A 17,229-nucleotide genomic window follows, 5' to 3' on the forward strand; every position below is an offset into this window, starting at 1 on the left:
TTCTGCTGCCTCTCATGAGCACCCTAACACTATGCTTAAAACATGCACATCTAATCCCCAGAACCTGTGAATATGTTAACATGTGGCAAAGGGACTATGCAGGCTGAATAAGCCAAGGACCCCGAGAGTGGGATATTATGCTACAGCACTGAATCATGTGACTTCTTGAAATCAGAAAATCTTCTGGCTATAGTCGCGACACAGGACAGAACGGAAGGCAGCAGCAGGACTTGCGCAGCCCTTGCTGGCTCTGGAAGGCAGGAGGAAGAGCTGCGAGGAATGCTGGGTGGCTCCTACGAGCAGGAAGAGGCAGACTCTCCCCACACCTCCCCAAGTGAGGGAGACCCCTGATGCCTTGGCTTAGCCCAGCTGGGCTTCTGACCTACAGAGCCACAAAACTGTAAAATTATGCTAATTTAAGCCACTAAATTTGAGTTAGTTTGTTAAGGCAGCAGTGGAATTATCCTGCCTCACCCACTTCACTGAAGGTGCCACCCACTCAGTCCATGTCTTCTTTTCTCACGTGGAGCTAGAAAACACACAATGTTCTCCTTCCTCATCTGTCACAGCTGATTTCTATGAATTTTTCCTTTCAAAATCAGTAGAACAAATAATTTAACAGTTGTCCTGATCATTTAATCTGTCTGGTCTTGACTTGATTTCTATAACTAAAACAAAACCATGAGATCTGGGTATCTACTGCAAAGAATTCCAAGACAACAATCTCATGAACAATTCTTACAAAACACAGCATATTATATATATTTCTGCCCTTCCCAAAAAAGACAGCAGCACAAAAACTTCAACTACTGAACCACATTTCAATAAGACCAAGGAAACTGTGTGCTACTGGACACCTGGAAATGTCCCTACAACCTTTCCAAAGGCCCTTGCACCCACGGGCAATTCCAGTGCTCCCTCTTCCACAGACTTGGATGGACAGTTTTTTGAGCATTAAATCTCTTCGGGAAACTGATGAATTTATTGTGAATCTAAAGACCTCTGCCATGCAACAATGCACATACATATGCAAAACAATTGGTGATATAATATCAGCAACACTTAGGAGCCTTCGAACTCTGATTTGAACACCTGGCTTAAAGAAAGTTGGCTCTGATGAGGCAGAGGAAGTCACCTGCCGAGGAAGGCTGCTCAGAGGGCTGAAGCCCAGGTCAGTGGAGAAAAGATGGGACAGTTCCACACAATCAAGAGCACGGAGATCTTCATATGCAGGAACACGCTGCCACCAGATGATACAAGTCTAAATGTTCCCAAATCTAAGACCCAGGAGAGGACCCAGCTGAAAGGGAATGATTATTTTACATTAAGACTTTTCCAGGCTACGAGTCAGTGAGGAAGCTGATTGCATGTGCAGCCCCAGTGGAGGTGGGTGCAGGGAGATGCACCAGAGGCAGGAGGCAGAACCCCTGCCCTAAGGAGAGAGAGACTGGATAACACCAAGACAGACTATGCATGATTGAGTATCCAAGCCCTTTCCAGACCACAATGCAAGTTATACCCCAAGGCTTGACCTTAGCAGGCAGGGTTAAATGTCTTTGTTGTTTTACAATTGAAGAAAACCAAAAATAAGTAAAAGATATCAGTGGCCAATCCAAAATAGGAGGGTGACTCAGGAATTCAGGAGCTGGGCAAGTGGGAGAGAACCAGGCATTTGCCTCTTCAGTCAAAGCAGCTGAGACCGCCAGAACCAGACACCCTGAAAACAGCCAGGGCAGCACGGGCAGGGAGGGGTCCAATAGGTCTGTTTCAGAGGGAGCACGCTGCCAATTTTAGAAAAGCTTCAAAGTTAGATCCATCTCATTTGATCTCATACAAGGAAAGACAGTTTTAAAGAAACAAAAGACAGAAATCATTCTTATAAACAAATCAAGGTATATCTTAAAGTCAGTGAAATCCCATAAAACTTTAAGATCTTTCTTGTACATTATTAGGTAAAATCACAAAAGTAATATAATTCCAGTCATTCTGGTGACAGGTGTCTATAATTCTGTTTCTCTGATTAACTTAATGAGTCTGGTCATAATAACTGTTTTACGGGTATTCCAATGGTCCTATTCTAATAAGAACAATTCTTAAAGCGTAATAGGTGACAAAACTTTCCACATGTTGTTGTGCATTGTCCTCATAATTCAATGAAGTAGACAGAAGACAGGGCTAATGTCACTACTCAGTAGGTAAGGAAACTGAGGGCCAGAGAGGTGAAGTGACTTAATCCCTGGTACAAAACTACTGAAGAGGAAAAAGAAGTCAGACTCCAACCTTCGGAACTGTTCCCCTTCTTCATGGTGAAGCAGTAACTGGCCATGCAGAGGACGCACCTGGTGCGCGAGCACAGGTCACCACATGCTCCACATGTCTCCCCGGCTCCCATGAAGACAGAGCAGGGGTACTTGATAGTCATAGTTCTGTGCTGACACCAGTAAGAGGACTAGAAGTACTGAGCAGTCAGAATCACAGCAGGAACAGTCCTCGGAAACACTAGGGCGAGTTGGGGGAGGCCCATATACAGTAGAAGAACTACCAAGTGTACAAAAGTCCCTTGGGAAATTCAACATTGTATCCAGTTGCTTACCAGATTAAGCAAGTAAACAGTATCACTAGGACAGGTAGCGAATTATACCTAGTTATAATTCTTCATCCAAATTTTCCCACCAAGAGCCCTGGTCCTGACAGTTTAACACTACCCTAAATGGGGCATGGTGGCAAGGGGCTTCGGCTTTAATCCAAAGAGACAGGACAGAGTCAGTTTCACACTCATCTTCAATAAGCAGTCCTCCTCCAGAAACAGCCCTCTCCAGATGCTGCTCCCAAACCACCAGGGCGAGTCAGTAAGAGGAAGGGAGGGAATGACAAATGTACTTAGCACCTAACTGATGCAGTTCAAAAGAACAGCAGCAGAGCAGAGGTACAGCCCCACAGTAGAACACTTACCTGGCTTGCACAAGGTCCTGGGTTTGATGCCCAGCACCCGCAAAAAAATAAAAAAGTAATAGCTAAAAATTCCTCTCCAACCCTCCGAGACTCTGCCCACAGAAGCCACCCCTGCATCAACTCCCACAGGAGGAAATGAATCCACAGGGACAGGGCTGGCCGCTTTCTTCGCTGCTCTGTCCCAGGCACAGAAAAGAGTGCTTGGCACATAAGGAAAATAATAAGTACTTGTCAACTGCATGCATTTCCCAGCAAAATGTAAGTCACCAAAACTGATCTCATGAGAAAGTCACAAAGTCTGAGCAACTAGCTTCGGGAAATGAAAACAAGGACAACCCCAGTAGAGTGTCACCAGGCACAGGCAGTAGAGTGTCACCAGGCACAACCCGTAGAGTGTCACCAGGCACAACCAGTAAAGTGTCACCAGGCACAACCAGTGGAGTGTCACCAGGTACAAACAGTAAAGTGTCACCAGGCACAACCAGTGGAGTGTCACCAGGTACAAACAGTAGAGTGGCAGCAGTGCACCCGCTGGGCCCCCAGAACCAGGCCCCCAGGTGCTCTTCCTGAGGCCCTCCCAGCCACAGAATCAAACGGCCACAAAAATGACATGACAAATATGAAAAGGAAAGTTCCATGTAAGCTACTAGAAAGGGGAATCCAGCAGGGTGCCATTCCAGACCAGATGGAATTCTTCCTGGGAACTCAAAGGTGATCCAATATTCATTCACAAAGCTACTAATACCAGAAAAATCAAACGATCATATATGATCAATTCCATGGATGTAAAAAAATTTTTTAGAAAAGTCTTTTAAAAAACTGAATCTCGACTTGCCTTGCATTTGCCAAGCCCTAGGTTTAATCCCTAATTCCAAAAAAGAAGCCAAAAAGAGAGAACTCCACCAAAAAACTGAATCTCCACCCTCGATATTAAAACTCAAAAAGGCACACATCTGCGGATCTGCGCACAGGCCTGAGGGCACAGGCTTCCTCACCGACAACAGGCCTGGCCCGCCCGCCCAGCCAGCCACCTGCCCAGACTCCTCCCGTCAGAACCAACACTTGGCTTCTCCTTGGTAACAGTCTGCAGCTGCGTCCACTTCTTGGTTTAATGTATTTTACTTTTTTGGATACATTTTATTTATTTAGATACTGGGGATTGAACTCAGAGGCACTCAACCACTCAGCCACATCCCCAGTCCCATTTTGTATTTTATTTAGAGACGGGGTCTCACTGAGTTGCTTAGTACCTTGCTATTGCTGAGGCTGGCTTTGAACTGTCTCAGCCTCCAGAGCCGCTGAGATTACATATGTGCGCCACTGCGCCCAGCCGGGCCTGAGTAGATTTTAAAAGTTACCTCCCCTCCACCTCCACCTCTTATGCCATTTCTTCAACAAATATATCTGGCATGCCTGAGGTCAGAGCCTATCGGTGATGTGCACATAATAGTACCTCAACAAACATTTGTATGCGCAGTCTCACGTCATCCAGCCTCACCTGGTGCACTTTCAGTCCCAAAGACGTTTCACAGACTTCTGCTGTCCCATTCTGTCTGTCCCATTCAAAAGTAATCACAGTCAGTAGAAAAGTCTTCCTGACAACGAATTGGTCTACCTCCTTGGGAAGGAGGGTCAATGGAGCTAAACTAAAATCTATCCCAACAAGAGCACGTCAACTGTCATCCTCCAAACAACTACTAAGAAAATGTCTAGATGACAAGGGCTGAGGGCGGGAAGAGTGAAGCAGGACTCCGATTCCCACCAGGCCAGTCTAGGGCACCCAGGAAGGTGTGTGAGGGAACTGCCCAAGGCACTCAGCTGCTAGGGTCAGAGACGAAGAGCTCCCCGAGATGGAAACTCCTGATGATACACAATGTCCCAATAAGATGAGGAAACAAGAAAAACAGGAAACTGCAGGAAAGTGAAAAGCTGTTCAAGAAAAAAACTGAAAGCATGTTACCCTATGAATCAACAGTCAATATTTCTATATTACTAGGAATCACAAACATCTGAATATGGACTTCAGGATATCGGTGGGAGTCTAAAAGGAGGCAAGGAACAGTGTGAAGAAAGCAAAAACTTCCCATGTCATGTGACTTCCAATCAACAGATTATGAAAAGTACATAATGCTTTTCATTTTTATGGTAAAAACCAGAAAATACAGTTTTTGAAAACATTGGAAGTGGTCATCTCAGGTAATAAGCTAAGCTAAGAAGGGAGGGTTTAGGAACCTGCTAATTTTATTCTGATTTACAGCAACTTGATTTCTTTTCTTTTTTTCACTACCGGGGATTGAACCCAGGGTGCTTTACCACTGAGCCACATCCCAGACCCTTTTTGTATTTTATTTAGAAAGAGGGTCACACTAAGTTGCTGAAGCTGGCTTTGAATTCAGGATCCCCCTGCCTCAGCCTGGGATTACAGGTGTGCACCACCAAACCCAGCCCTAATTTCTTAAATTACTTCTAACAATTACTTGGGTGTTTTAAAAATGTTAAATTGGCAAAAGTAAAAAAAGAACTAAAATCCTGAACACAAGTCAAAATCCTTTCCTATAAGCTAAAAGAGACCATAACACCAAAATGTTTCACAAACACTAATCTGGTCAACACTTTTCTATCCTAAAGACCTCTTTCTCTGCATTGGTCTTCTGCTAAGCAGAGTGTCTGAGACACAGTTCAGTGCTTGTTTTAGTCAGCTTCTTCGCAGTTGCAACTGAAAGATTTGACCAGAACAATTGTAGAGGAGGAAAAGTTTATTTGAGGGCTCACGGTTTCAGAGTCTCAGTCCACAGACAGGAGGCTCCATTCCTTGGGGCTCTAGATGAGGCTGAACATCATGGCAGAAGAGTGTGGCAGAGGGAAGCAGCTCCCATGAAGATCAAGAAGCAGAGAGAAAGAGAAAGAGAGAGACACTCCACTCTACAGATCAAATTATATACCCCATAGCCATGCCCCTAATTATCCACTTCATCCAGCCACAAGGAACCTGCCTCCAGTTACCACTCCATTAACCCCATGAGGAATTAATTCTCTGATTAGGTTAAGGCTATACCCCAATCATTTCTCGGCCAAACCTTGCATGGTCTCACACGGGAGCTTTTGGGAACACCACACCTAAACCATAACAGTACTCAGTAATGCTTCTTAGGAATAAGTCTTGCACCTTACCTTCCATATGGAATTTACATTCAAGAATTCTGTCACGCTATAACTAGAACATTTACTGAACACTGAGTTCTAAGTGTTCGAATTAAATATGCTAACTCACTTAATGTTCCTAACGAGAACGAGGGATAAGGACTTGTTTTTCCATTTTATTGGCAAGGAAACCAGGGCCCAGGGATGCATAATTATTAAATGCTGGAGCCAGGATTTCAACCCCAGGCGTCCGGGCGGCATCCTTGCTTTCAGGACCTCATACTGCTGCCTCTCGCAGTCAACTACCTGCAAGCAGAGATCACTCATATCTTGGGCACGCATTGCCACACACTCGTGTGCATGAAGCAGTGTATGCTTTTATTTCTCTGAATGCTTCCCTCGGAGCTTTATCGTCCCAGGAGCTCCGGCGCTTTCTGAACAGGTGAAAACCGTTGCGGGCTCACCTGGCCCTGGGCAAGCCGCGGGCTTCCCCGCCGCCCCGCGCATTCCCGCTGCACAGCCCTCGGGGCTCCCGAGGCTTTGCTGAGCACCTACTGTGCTCTCACGGTGCCCAGGCACCGGAGAGGTCCGGCTGGAGAGCAGCCGCAGCGGGAGCACGGGAGCAGGGCGACGAGCCCTGCCGGTCCCAGCTGGCCGGGCGCCGCGGTCCGGAGCCACGCTGGCCTCGGGAGGCCGGCAGGACACACGGTTCCGGGGCTGGAGGAGTCCCGCGTCGCCTTTGAGCACGCAGACGCAGTCCAGCCTTCGGGAACCCGACGCCTGCTGGCCAGCAGGTCTTGCGTGCCGCCGCGGTCAGAGGCTAAACCGCCCCCGCCTCAGGCCTCCGGCTCCAGGGCGCCCGAGCGCCGCACTAGGCCGCGCAGCACCTTCCGCGCTCCAAGTGGCCCACCTGGAACTCCAGCCCGTAGATCACCGGCGCATCGTCCTCCATGCTGCGGCGGGCGGCCCACCGTGCCGCTGACGCCGTCAGACCCTCACTAGAGGCAGCGCGTACCACCTCACCCGGGGCTCGCAACGCCCATTCATTCCCTGCCCGAGACAAACGACTCGGGTCCTGCACCTTTCCTGGCCCAGGCCGACTACCGTAGGGCTCACTTCCTGTTTATGCGGACGCGTCATCAATACGCTCCCAGCCGGCAGCCAATGGCCGCGGCGCGTGGCTCGTGCGCATGCCCACACGGGCTCCCGCGGCTCAGCTACAGGGTCCCTGGACGGGAAGGCGGGGCTGGTCCCGTGTGTTGGGCGACTGGGCGTCTGGCTCATCTCAAGTCTGTTCTCTGGATGGAGCCCTCCCTGCACCTAACCTTAGATAGAGTGGCCGGAGCTGGGGCATCAGTACTTTACTGCCAAACGGCAGTCCCGAGTGTTGGGCCAGCGCCTTCCACTCGAGCGTAGGATCTTCGCGGCAGCCCGATGCGCAGCTCAGACACTCCCATTTTACAGTTAGACACTGCGAACTTGAGTCACCCCATCGCGATCGCACAGGTCGCCAGTGGAGAGCCAGAGTCCTCTCCCGCGGGCGCCCAGCCCTGCAAGGCCCAGGGCGTCCCAGCCAGGGATAGTGTGCTTGGAAGCCGCACTCGCGCCGGCAGAACTGGGCCGACCTTGCCGGGGATTAGGAGTCGGCTGGCAAGGCCGCGGAGGCTCCCGAGGTCGTGAGACATAAAGCTCGCTGTGGAGAGGCTGCCTTTAAGGTGCAGCGCGCCCAGAGCGCCCGCCTTGCGCTGGGCAGTACCCTAGGGAAAGGGCACTGGCATTGCGTGGCATCTATAGATCGTGTTAAATAGAAGCCCCTTCGCTAACCCGGCCCCGGGGGTTCCAGGACCACACACCTCTACGATTTTTAGATTTTCCTTCCACTCCTCATTAGACTTAGTGACAAAACAGCTGGGTCTGGTTTTGCTTATTTGCGCCAGCACCATGCTTGGGTTCAGTGAGAAATCACGCCAGCAGGGGACCAGCCACAAGGACTGTATCCCACCTTGGCCGAGTTTAGCTTCGTACTTAGAATCCACCCCCGCCGTTATCGCTGCCATCGTTCTGGTCAGTGTTACTGCACAGTTCTTCAGGTGCATTATGGGAAACGGAGAGAACAAGCCAGCCACAAACTCCTAGAAATAAGTGTTTTTAGAAAGTGTCTCCCTTTCGCCTCCTGCTCTGCCATAAGCTTTCGGGTTGCCCTGGTGTCGGAACTCGAACCCACTGTCGGGATTTCCGTCCACATTCCGGGGCCTATGGCGGCCGGCAAGTTCGCACCTCCAGCTGCCGACGCGGGCCCGTGCCCCGCCCACCTCCGAGGAACCGGAAGTTCGGGAGCTTGGGGTCCGGGACCGCGGGTTCCTGAACTGAGCATGAGCGGAAGTGGACGCGCAGGCGCAGAAGTCGCGGGCCCCCGGAAGCTGTCACGGTTCCTTTCGCCGCCTCCCCGACTTTGGTCTCCACAGACAAGCCCTGTCCCGGCCCCGGGCGGGTGGCAGGTGAGGACCAGCGTCCCTGCGGTCAGGAGGGGCGGGCCTGCGCGCAGACCCTGGCGTCCCCCGCCGCCCTGCCCTGGCTCTCCCGCGACCCGTGACGGTTTCTGCAGGGAAGCAGGCTTCGTGGTCCCGCAGCCCAGTCTCCTCACCTACGGATGCGGAGTGAGGGGGAGCCCAGCAGCTGTATCTGAGGATCGGATGGGCGGGTGGCCAGGCAACAGCAAGTGCCAATCAGTGTTGCCAGTTTCTGCCGTCAGCCGTCGGTGCTCCGTGAGCACGACCTTTCCCTTTTGCCCTTGCTGTTCTCAGTGTCTCACTTTCCCAGAATTAGGGAGACAGTATATAGAGACAATTAGGGAGATAATATTATATTATAGACAATATTATAAATATAGAGCGGGGAAGAGATTATTAGATTGGAGTGCCTTGGTAGGCCCCCATGGAGTCTTAAGGAATAAGTAGTATTTAAAAACTAAAACCTCACACATATTCGAATGGCTGTTATTAAAGAATATATTGGCAAGGATGTGGAGAAATCGGATCACTTGTGCATACCTATAGAAAAGTTTTGCAGTTCCTCAAGTAAAAATCCAATTACCATATGATGCAGTTCAGTTCTAGGGGGAATACCGAAAGGAATGGAGAGCAGGACCTGGAGAAGAGACTGGAATACCATGTTCATAGCAGCAGTATTCACTACAGCTGAAAGGTGGAAACCTCCAGTGTCCATTAACAGAGACAAATAGATAAATGGTGCTATAGGCGTGCAATGGAATATTATTCACCTATTTAAAGGAGATTTTGACACGTGCTACTTACAGCATAAATAAAACTTGAGGACATTATGGGAAGGAAGACACTCCAGTTACAAAAACAATTATTTTACAATTCCATTAATATGAGGTACCTAGTGGTTGCCTGGGGATGAGCATAAAGGGGATCATTTAACTAGATTTTTGGTTTTGCAAGAGGAAAGAATTCTGGAGATTGGGTACACTACAATGTATCTGTACTTAACTGTACACTTAAAAACTAGTTAAAATTGTATATCTTATATGTATTTTGCCACAATTAATTAATAAGTAAAAGACTGGAGAAAGAGGGACTGGGATTTTGGCTCAGTGCTAGAATGCTCACCTAGCACGTGCGAGGCCCTGGGTTCGATCCTCAGCACCACATAAAAATAAAATAAAGATATTGTGTCCAACTACAACTAAAAAATAAATATTAAATAAAAAGTCTGGAGAAAGAGATGTTTCTGATTTTGAACCATTTAAATATTTTACTAATAAGTATTCCTCCAATTAAAAAAAAAAAAAAAAACAAGACAAAAGTAGCTTTAAAATACCTGAATAGACAGGTGATAAGGTTAATTTATGATGTCTTTCTCCCAGGCAACATGGAGAGTGCTAAAGATGGTGACCACAGCATGACCAAAGAGTCTTCTCCAGAGGTGGGAGCCAAGAGCATCTCCAAGCAGGCAGCTCAGGAAGAGCAGGGGCAGCTTCTGTATCATGAGGAAACCATTGATCTTGGTGGAGATGAGTTTGGGTCTGAAGAGAATGTAACTGTGTCAGAAGATTCTAACAACTTTGCAGATAAGCTTAATGAGCACATGATGGAGAGTGTCCTTATTTCTGACTCTCCCAATAACAGCGAAGATGATGTGGGTGACCTTGGCTGTTTGCAGGATATTGTGGAGCCCATAGAAGACAACACTGATAACAGACTGGACAATATCACAGAAAAAGAAGAAATGGACATTCTAAGTAATGACAGTGAAATTGATGGAGATGACACACCTAGAGATGTTTCAGATATGACCCCTGATAGCAGAGCATCTTTGAAAGAAGACTCTACACAGGAAGAGGTGAAAGGCGTGCCCACTCTTGGGAACACTGGTGCAGAGGACTTGGTGCCCAGGGATGAAAATACTCACACAGAAGAGCAGGTGTCAGACATGTCTTCTAGTCAGTCCTCTTCTAAGGAAGAGCCTGTGCCCATGTGCACCATTTTTAGCCAATCAAATTCAGCTCCTTCCCAGCCACACTTGTTTCTGCATGATGGCTTCGAGTCTCAGATGGTGAAGTCTCCAAGTTTCAGCAGTGCGAGTGAGACCTCAGCCAAGACCCCTCCTCAGGTGGTCCAGCCCAGTCCAAGCCTGAGTAAATTTTTTGGAGATACAATCAACACTAATTCTTTGGCCTCTGACTTCTTTGATTCCTTCACCACTTCTACTTTCATTTCTGTCAGTAATCCCAACGCAGGCTCCTCACTTGCTACCCCTGTGGGAGAAGAGTCCCCGGATTCTGCTGACCCATCTTACTCTGCAGGGGTGGAAAGATCCGAATCAGGTGTTTCTACAGCTTCTCTGGAAATTCCTGAGTCTCCAAACCCTTTTTCACAGATGCAGGCGGTATTCGCAGGGAGTGATGACCCTTTTGCCACAGCCCTGAGCATGAGCGAGATGGACCGAAGGAATGATGCATGGATTCCCAGCCAAGGGACCAAAGATGTCCTGATCTCGGTAGCAACCCAGCAGTACAGCACTGTGTTTATAGACAAGGAGAACCTCACCATGCCAGGCCTGAAGTTTGACAACATTCAGGTAAGATGAGGAATATTTCTGTTTTCATATCTCTTCTCTTTGAATCTGTTTCTTTGAAATATGCATAACATCTTTCAAAGGTGGAAAAATACATATTCTTGAACAATTCTTAAGATTCTGATTATGAGAGCCTATATTATTTTTCTCTATAGGTAATTAGGAACTCTGTTGAGTTCCTCAATACTATAATGTATTTAAGATACTACTTGTCATAGAAATAAATACTAGCAGGTAGATCATTATATAATGGTTCTCTGAAGTAGCTTTATTATATGTGTGATCAGTTAGTTCCTGACATTTGAATTCCAGTAAATGATAAATCCATTTCTTCTTTTAAAACATGGAAATTTTATTTGTATTACATATAACATGATTGAGGAAGAAGGAATTTTAGTAGAATTGTATTAGTTTGTTTTCTACTCTTATAGCAAAATACCTGACTCTGGGTCCTTTGTAAGAAAAAAAAAAAAAGGTTTATTTTGTTTAATTTAGAGGCTAAAAGTCCAAACAGCATGGCACTGGTTTTAGTAAAAGCTTTCCTTGGCAGTATCACATCATGGAAGGAGTCTGTGCAAGACACAGAGATTACATGACAAGCCAGAGAACAAGGAGGGAACAGTCTTGCTCTTTATAATAGCCCTCTGACAAAAACTAAGCAGGGTCCCATGAGAACTAATGAGGGCAGTGTCATGAAGGATCTGATTCCTCCCAGAGGCCCTCTCTCAGAGGCCTCACCACCTCTTAACATCACCTCAGTGGAGACCAAGCCTCCAGCACGTGAACCCGTGAGAACACATTCAAACTACATCCAAACCTTAGAACTGCATCCGAGCCTCGAGGACCACGTTCATCTCACAATGCAAAATGCAGAAATTCCATGCTTTGTAGTCCCAGTGTCTTGCCTCATCACTCAAAAGTCCAAGTCCGAGCTCTCGGAGACTTGCAGGAGTTTTCTGATGAATCACGGTCTCTGATTTCGGGGATATTTGGATGTGTGGGATCTGATATCCTTGTTCACTGAAGCCTTGCTCCTCCTGGCCTGTACCCCAGGATGGCTTTAGTGTGTGCTTTTTCCTGTCTTCATAGGTCTGCTTGTGGCTTCCTGTGCCAGCAGTGGCTGGACCTTTAGCTCCCCCTTTTCAAACTCTGTTGTTGGTGCTTTGCTTCCCTGTACTTGAGCCTCAGTAGGAATCTGAAGGTTGCCCCAGAAAAGACTCAACCTAGTGGGGGGTTCCCAACAGCATTCCTTTGGAAGTGTGCAGAGGTGGCTCACTATGGTTGACAGAGGGCTAGGATGAGCATGTGACATATAGGGGATGGGCCCAAGGATGCTCAGAATCCTTCAGTGGGAGTTAAGTATCAAACAACAAAAATATCATCTTCCCAAAATGTAGGTTATTCTTGAGTTGAGAAATAGCTCTTTCAGTTGAACTGAAATTAGATTCAACATGGAGGTGCCATCTACACATTAGAGACCTCTGTGATGGGTCCTCCTTAGCATGGGCCTTGAGTTACTCATGCCCCAGTACAGAACCAGTAGAGGCTCTGGCCTCACAGAGCACCGCTGCATAAACATGGCCAGAGCCAAGCCTTCATTAAGTACTAAAGATGTGTCTTCCACACCTCCTGCAGTTCACAGTGGTTATTTTGGAAATCTCGTGGTAAGTATAGAGTTTGAACTCAGAATATTCTTGAAATACCTTTAACTTGGACATATAACAGACGTGCTAGATGTTTCCTCGTTCAGTGTCTCTTCAGTTGCATCTTATCCTTCGAAAAACTTCTCACTCTTGCAATAGAAAGAAAAGACTATTGAGATTTACTTTGAATGGAAATACAGTGCGTGTCTGTTGAGAACTGGGTCGGCATAACAAAGAAGAGTTTTGCTGTTGGTGTTCTGAACACCCAAGTTTTTAAGACGCCAACCAACCCTTTGTTGGATTTTTCTGATGATGAATTTCTCCCGACACTGTTAAAGTGATCTGTGTGCTAAATTAGCTTCCTATAACACTTATATTTGAGTTTCCCCTCAAATTTCTCCTCTATTAATATCTAATTAAAAGACCCCTTCTTATGGGAAAATTGTTTTTTAAAAATTGCATCTTTATTAGGTGACTTTTATAGCAGTCTAAGTTAAATTAGAGGCAGTAGAAGTAAATTTGTAAAACTTTCTCCAAGTATAGTAGCATCACACAAAGAGCATGTGCATTTTCAACTAATTGTAGTTACAGATGGCATTTGATCTTCTTAAAGAGTAAGTAAGAAATTTTAGGACCCAGAAAGGAATGAAAGTCAGAGAATTGTTGTATGAACCTTGTTCAGAAAAGAGACAGAGAGGAGATAAAAATAAAAGCGAAAGTTGGGTAGTGAAGGTTTTGCTCCTGGGCCACATCGCAGACCTCCTGTAAGGGCTTTGCCTCTTACAGGTCAAGAAACCTGGCAGGCAGCTTTAAACCTGGATGCCCCCCACTGCTTTCTCATCCTGTTCCGCTTTATTCTCCTTCCCCTCAGCCTTCCCAAAGCTTGGATTTGACAGGATTCTTTCAAGGAGCCCACAAGGTCTATGTCAAAACTCCTTGTTTAGACCACCAGAGTCCTTATGTCGGAAACCCTGAGGCCTCCAGAAAGCCAGAATGTCACTGACACTGTGTCGTCTTCAGTCCATCCGTGAGCTCAAAGCTTCCGAGGTGTGGACAGTATCTGTTGCTTGAGAAAGGTGACACAATTGGTGCATTCTTAGTGGGGTGCTGCGTCCCAGGCGTCCACTCTGCTGGGATCACTAAGGAAGAGGGCATGAGCCCAGCCCTGCCAGCCCAGACCAGGGGAGAAGTCTAATAGTAGACACTTTCCTTACTGTAACTCAGCAGAGGACCCAGCTGATTTCCACAGGTGCAATTGCCTAATGCAGCTGGTGCATGACACGGCCAGTACCCGAACTCAGAGTCGCTTTTCCCTGGTTCTGGGCCCTGTCTTATATAACGTAGCATTCCTGTCTACCATATAAATCTCTAATTCTGTTTCTCTCAGAAAGACTTTGTTTGGGCTAAAGAACTAGAAACCACCACTAATCATCAGAGAAGGGCAAATCAAAACCACAAAGGGTGTCACCTCATGCCTGTAAGAATGACTGTTACCAAAAAGACAAGAAATAGGAGTGTTGACAGGAATGCAGAGTAGTATGTCCTTATGGAAAGCAGTGTACAAGGGTCTTCAGAAAATCAAAAAGGCAGGACCCACCAGTCATGCCTTTTGGCTGTTTCCAAAGGAATTGAAATCTGTATGTCGATAACTGCCTGCATCCTCATGTCCAGTGCAGCCTTATTCCTGATAGCCAAGACAGAGGGTCAAGCCTGGTGTCCATCTCTGGAGGAGTGGATAAAGCAGGTGTGGTGTGTACACACGATGGACTGTTATCCAGTCTTTAAAAAGAAGGAAATCCTATCATGTGTGACAACCTATATGGCCTTGGAAGACAAGAGGCTAAATGAAGCAGCCCAGAGAGAGACAATTACCCATAGTCCTTCTTGTGTATGAATCTGGAAGAACTGAACTTGCAGTCCTTCTTGTGTGTGAATATAGAAGAACTGAACTTGTAGTCCTTCTTGTGTGTGAATATAGAACTGAACTTGTAGTCCTTCTTGTGTGTGAATCTGGAAGAACTGAACTTGTAGTCCTTCTTGTGTGTGAATATAGAAGAACTGAACTTGCAGTCCTTCTTGTGTGTGAATCTGGAAGAACTGAACTTGTAGTCCTTCTTGTGTGTGAATATAGAAGAACTGAACTTGCAGTCCTTCTTGTGTGTGAATCTGGAAGGACTGAACTTGCAGTCCTTCTTGTGTATGAATCTGGAAGAACTGAACTTGCAGTCCTTCTTGTGTGTGAATATAGAAGAACTGAAGTTGCAGTCCTTCTTGTGTGTGAATCTGGAAGGACTGAACTTGCAGTCCTTCTTGTGTGTGAATCTGGAAGAACTGAACTTGCAGTCCTTCTTGTGTGTGAATCTGGAAGAACTGAACTTGCAGTCCTTCTTGTGTGTGAATCTAGAAGAACTGAACTTGCAGTCCTTCTTGTGTGTGAATCTGGAAGAACTGAACTTGCAGTCCTTCTTGTGTGTGAATATAGAAGAACTGAACTTGCAGTCCTTCTTGTGTGTGAATATAGAAGAACTGAACTTGCAGTCCTTCTTGTGTGTGAATCTGGAAGGACTGAACTTGCAGTCCTTCTTGTGTGTGAATCTGGAAGGACTGAACTTGCAGTCCTTCTTGTGTGTGAATCTGGAAGGACTGAACTTGCAGTCCTTCTTGTGTGTGAATCTGGAAGGACTGAACTTGCAGTCCTTCTTGTGTGTGAATCTGGAAGGACTGAACTTGCAGTCCTTCTTGTGTGTGAATCTGGAAGGACTGAACTTGCAGTCCTTCTTGTGGGTGAATCTGGAAGGACTGAACTTGCAGTCCTTCTTGTGTGTGAATCTGGAAGTACTGAACTTGCAGTCCTTCTTGTGGGTGAATCTGGAAGTACTGAACTTGCAGTCCTTCTTGTGGGTGAATCTGGAAGAACTGAACTTGCGGACTCCTTCTTGTGTGTGAATCTGGAAGAACTGAACTTGTAGTCCTTCTTGTGTGTGAATCTGGAAGAACTGAACTTGCAGTCCTTCTTGTGTGTGAATCTGGAAGAACTGAACTTGCAGTCCTTCTTGTGGGTGAATCTGGAAGTACTGAACTTGCAGTCCTTCTTCTGTGTGAATCTAGAAGAACTGAACTTGCAGTCCGTCTTGTGTGTGAATCTGGAAGAACTGAACTTGCAGTCCTTCTTGTGGGTGAATCTGGAAGTACTGAACTTGCAGTCCTTCTTGTGTGTGAATCTGGAAGAACTGAACTTGTAGTTCTTCTTGTGTGTGAATCTGGAAGAACTGAACTTGCAGTCCTTCTTGTGTGTGAATCTGGAAGAACTGAACATGTAGTCCTTCTTGTGTGTGAATCTAGAAGAACTGAGCTTGCAGTCCTTCTTATATGTGGAATATAGAAGAACTGAACTTGTACCTGGGAGTGCGGTTGTGGGTTCCAAGGCTGGAAGGGAGGGAGAAATGAGCTGCTGGTCAATGGGTTCGAAGCTTGAGTTATTCAGGGTGAGCAGGAGGACATCAAATGCATGTGCATGGTGACTAAGATAGTATTGTTTGTTTGAGCTCTTTGAGAGCAGATTTAAGTATCCTGATATCCCCAGCACACACATGAGCCATGACTGCAGGTGGCGATGGTGGCATTGACTGTGGTGGTCAGTACACACATGCGTGTATCAGAGCATCACATTGTATAACTTACATGTCAATTAAACATTTCTAATTAAAAAATAAAATTTCTTTTTAGCCACTTTAAAAACAGAACTAGGAATCAAATGTCTTAATTTTAGGCTTCAGAATGAGTATTTAGGAACCATAGGAGTTTCCCCAGTGTTCTAGAAATTGCCTAATACATAGACATTCTACCGAGCAATCTATGAACATAGAAAGAAGCTTGAATTGGAAGAATTGATCTCAATTGCTTGCTTTGCCAGTCATCTATGTAACCTAGTGAATTCGCTGAACATCTATAGCTTCATTTTCTTACCTGAAAGGCTTTGATGCGTCTATTAGTAGAGCTGCAGACCAAGCTATACTAACAAAGAAAGCCCACGTTCCTGTGGCTGGAGCAGAACAGGCGTCATGTCCCTGGGGGAGGCTCAGTGGTGTGGGGCTGTGGGGGGCTCCAACGCCTCAACAGAGGCCAGGAAGCTCCTCCACCTGTCACATCTCCTCATCATCAGGAGGGGGACACAACAGTGTTCCTTTTGAGTTGCATTGCCTGAAGGACAGCGTGTATCCACCTATGTCCCTCTGTCCCTTTGCTCAGAGCTTAGACACTTGGCCATACCAGCTGCCAGAAAGGTCACAAATAGAGTTATTAGTCAGGCTACAGTGTGCCCCAGCAAAACTGAGATGTTCCGTCCCTGAAGTGAAGTGAGATCAGAAATTGGTGCATGACCAATTTTCTAGCG

General features: G+C 46.6%; 2 protein-coding genes across 3 annotated transcripts in view; one reads left to right on the plus strand and one right to left on the minus strand.

Moving 5' to 3' along the window:
* Eipr1 (EARP complex and GARP complex interacting protein 1) overlaps nt 1–7,198 on the minus strand; it is a 114,236-nt gene extending 107,038 nt beyond the window's left edge. Inside the window, exon 1 of the mRNA XM_027937777.2 lies at nt 7,004–7,198. Coding sequence (XP_027793578.1) covers nt 7,004–7,045 — 42 coding nt within the window. The 5' untranslated portion in view covers nt 7,046–7,198. The remainder of the gene's footprint in view (nt 1–7,003) is intronic.
* Nucleotides 7,199–8,487: 1,289 nt separating this feature from the next.
* The window catches only part of Trappc12 (trafficking protein particle complex subunit 12), a 59,958-nt gene continuing 51,216 nt past the window's right edge, over nt 8,488–17,229 (plus strand). The window contains exons 1-2 of one of the 2 annotated variants that reach the window (XM_027937754.2): nt 8,488–8,591; nt 9,983–11,196. In XM_027937754.2, the coding sequence (XP_027793555.2) occupies nt 9,988–11,196 (1,209 nt within the window). In that variant the 5' untranslated portion in view covers nt 8,488–8,591; nt 9,983–9,987. Of the gene's footprint in view, nt 8,592–8,836; nt 8,859–9,982; nt 11,197–17,229 lie in introns of those variants that run through there. The other variant, XM_071601310.1, reaches the window with a different exon arrangement.

Source organism: Marmota flaviventris, chromosome 14 (assembly GCF_047511675.1).
Source record: "Marmota flaviventris isolate mMarFla1 chromosome 14, mMarFla1.hap1, whole genome shotgun sequence".
NCBI classification, from domain to species: domain Eukaryota; kingdom Metazoa; phylum Chordata; class Mammalia; order Rodentia; family Sciuridae; genus Marmota; species Marmota flaviventris.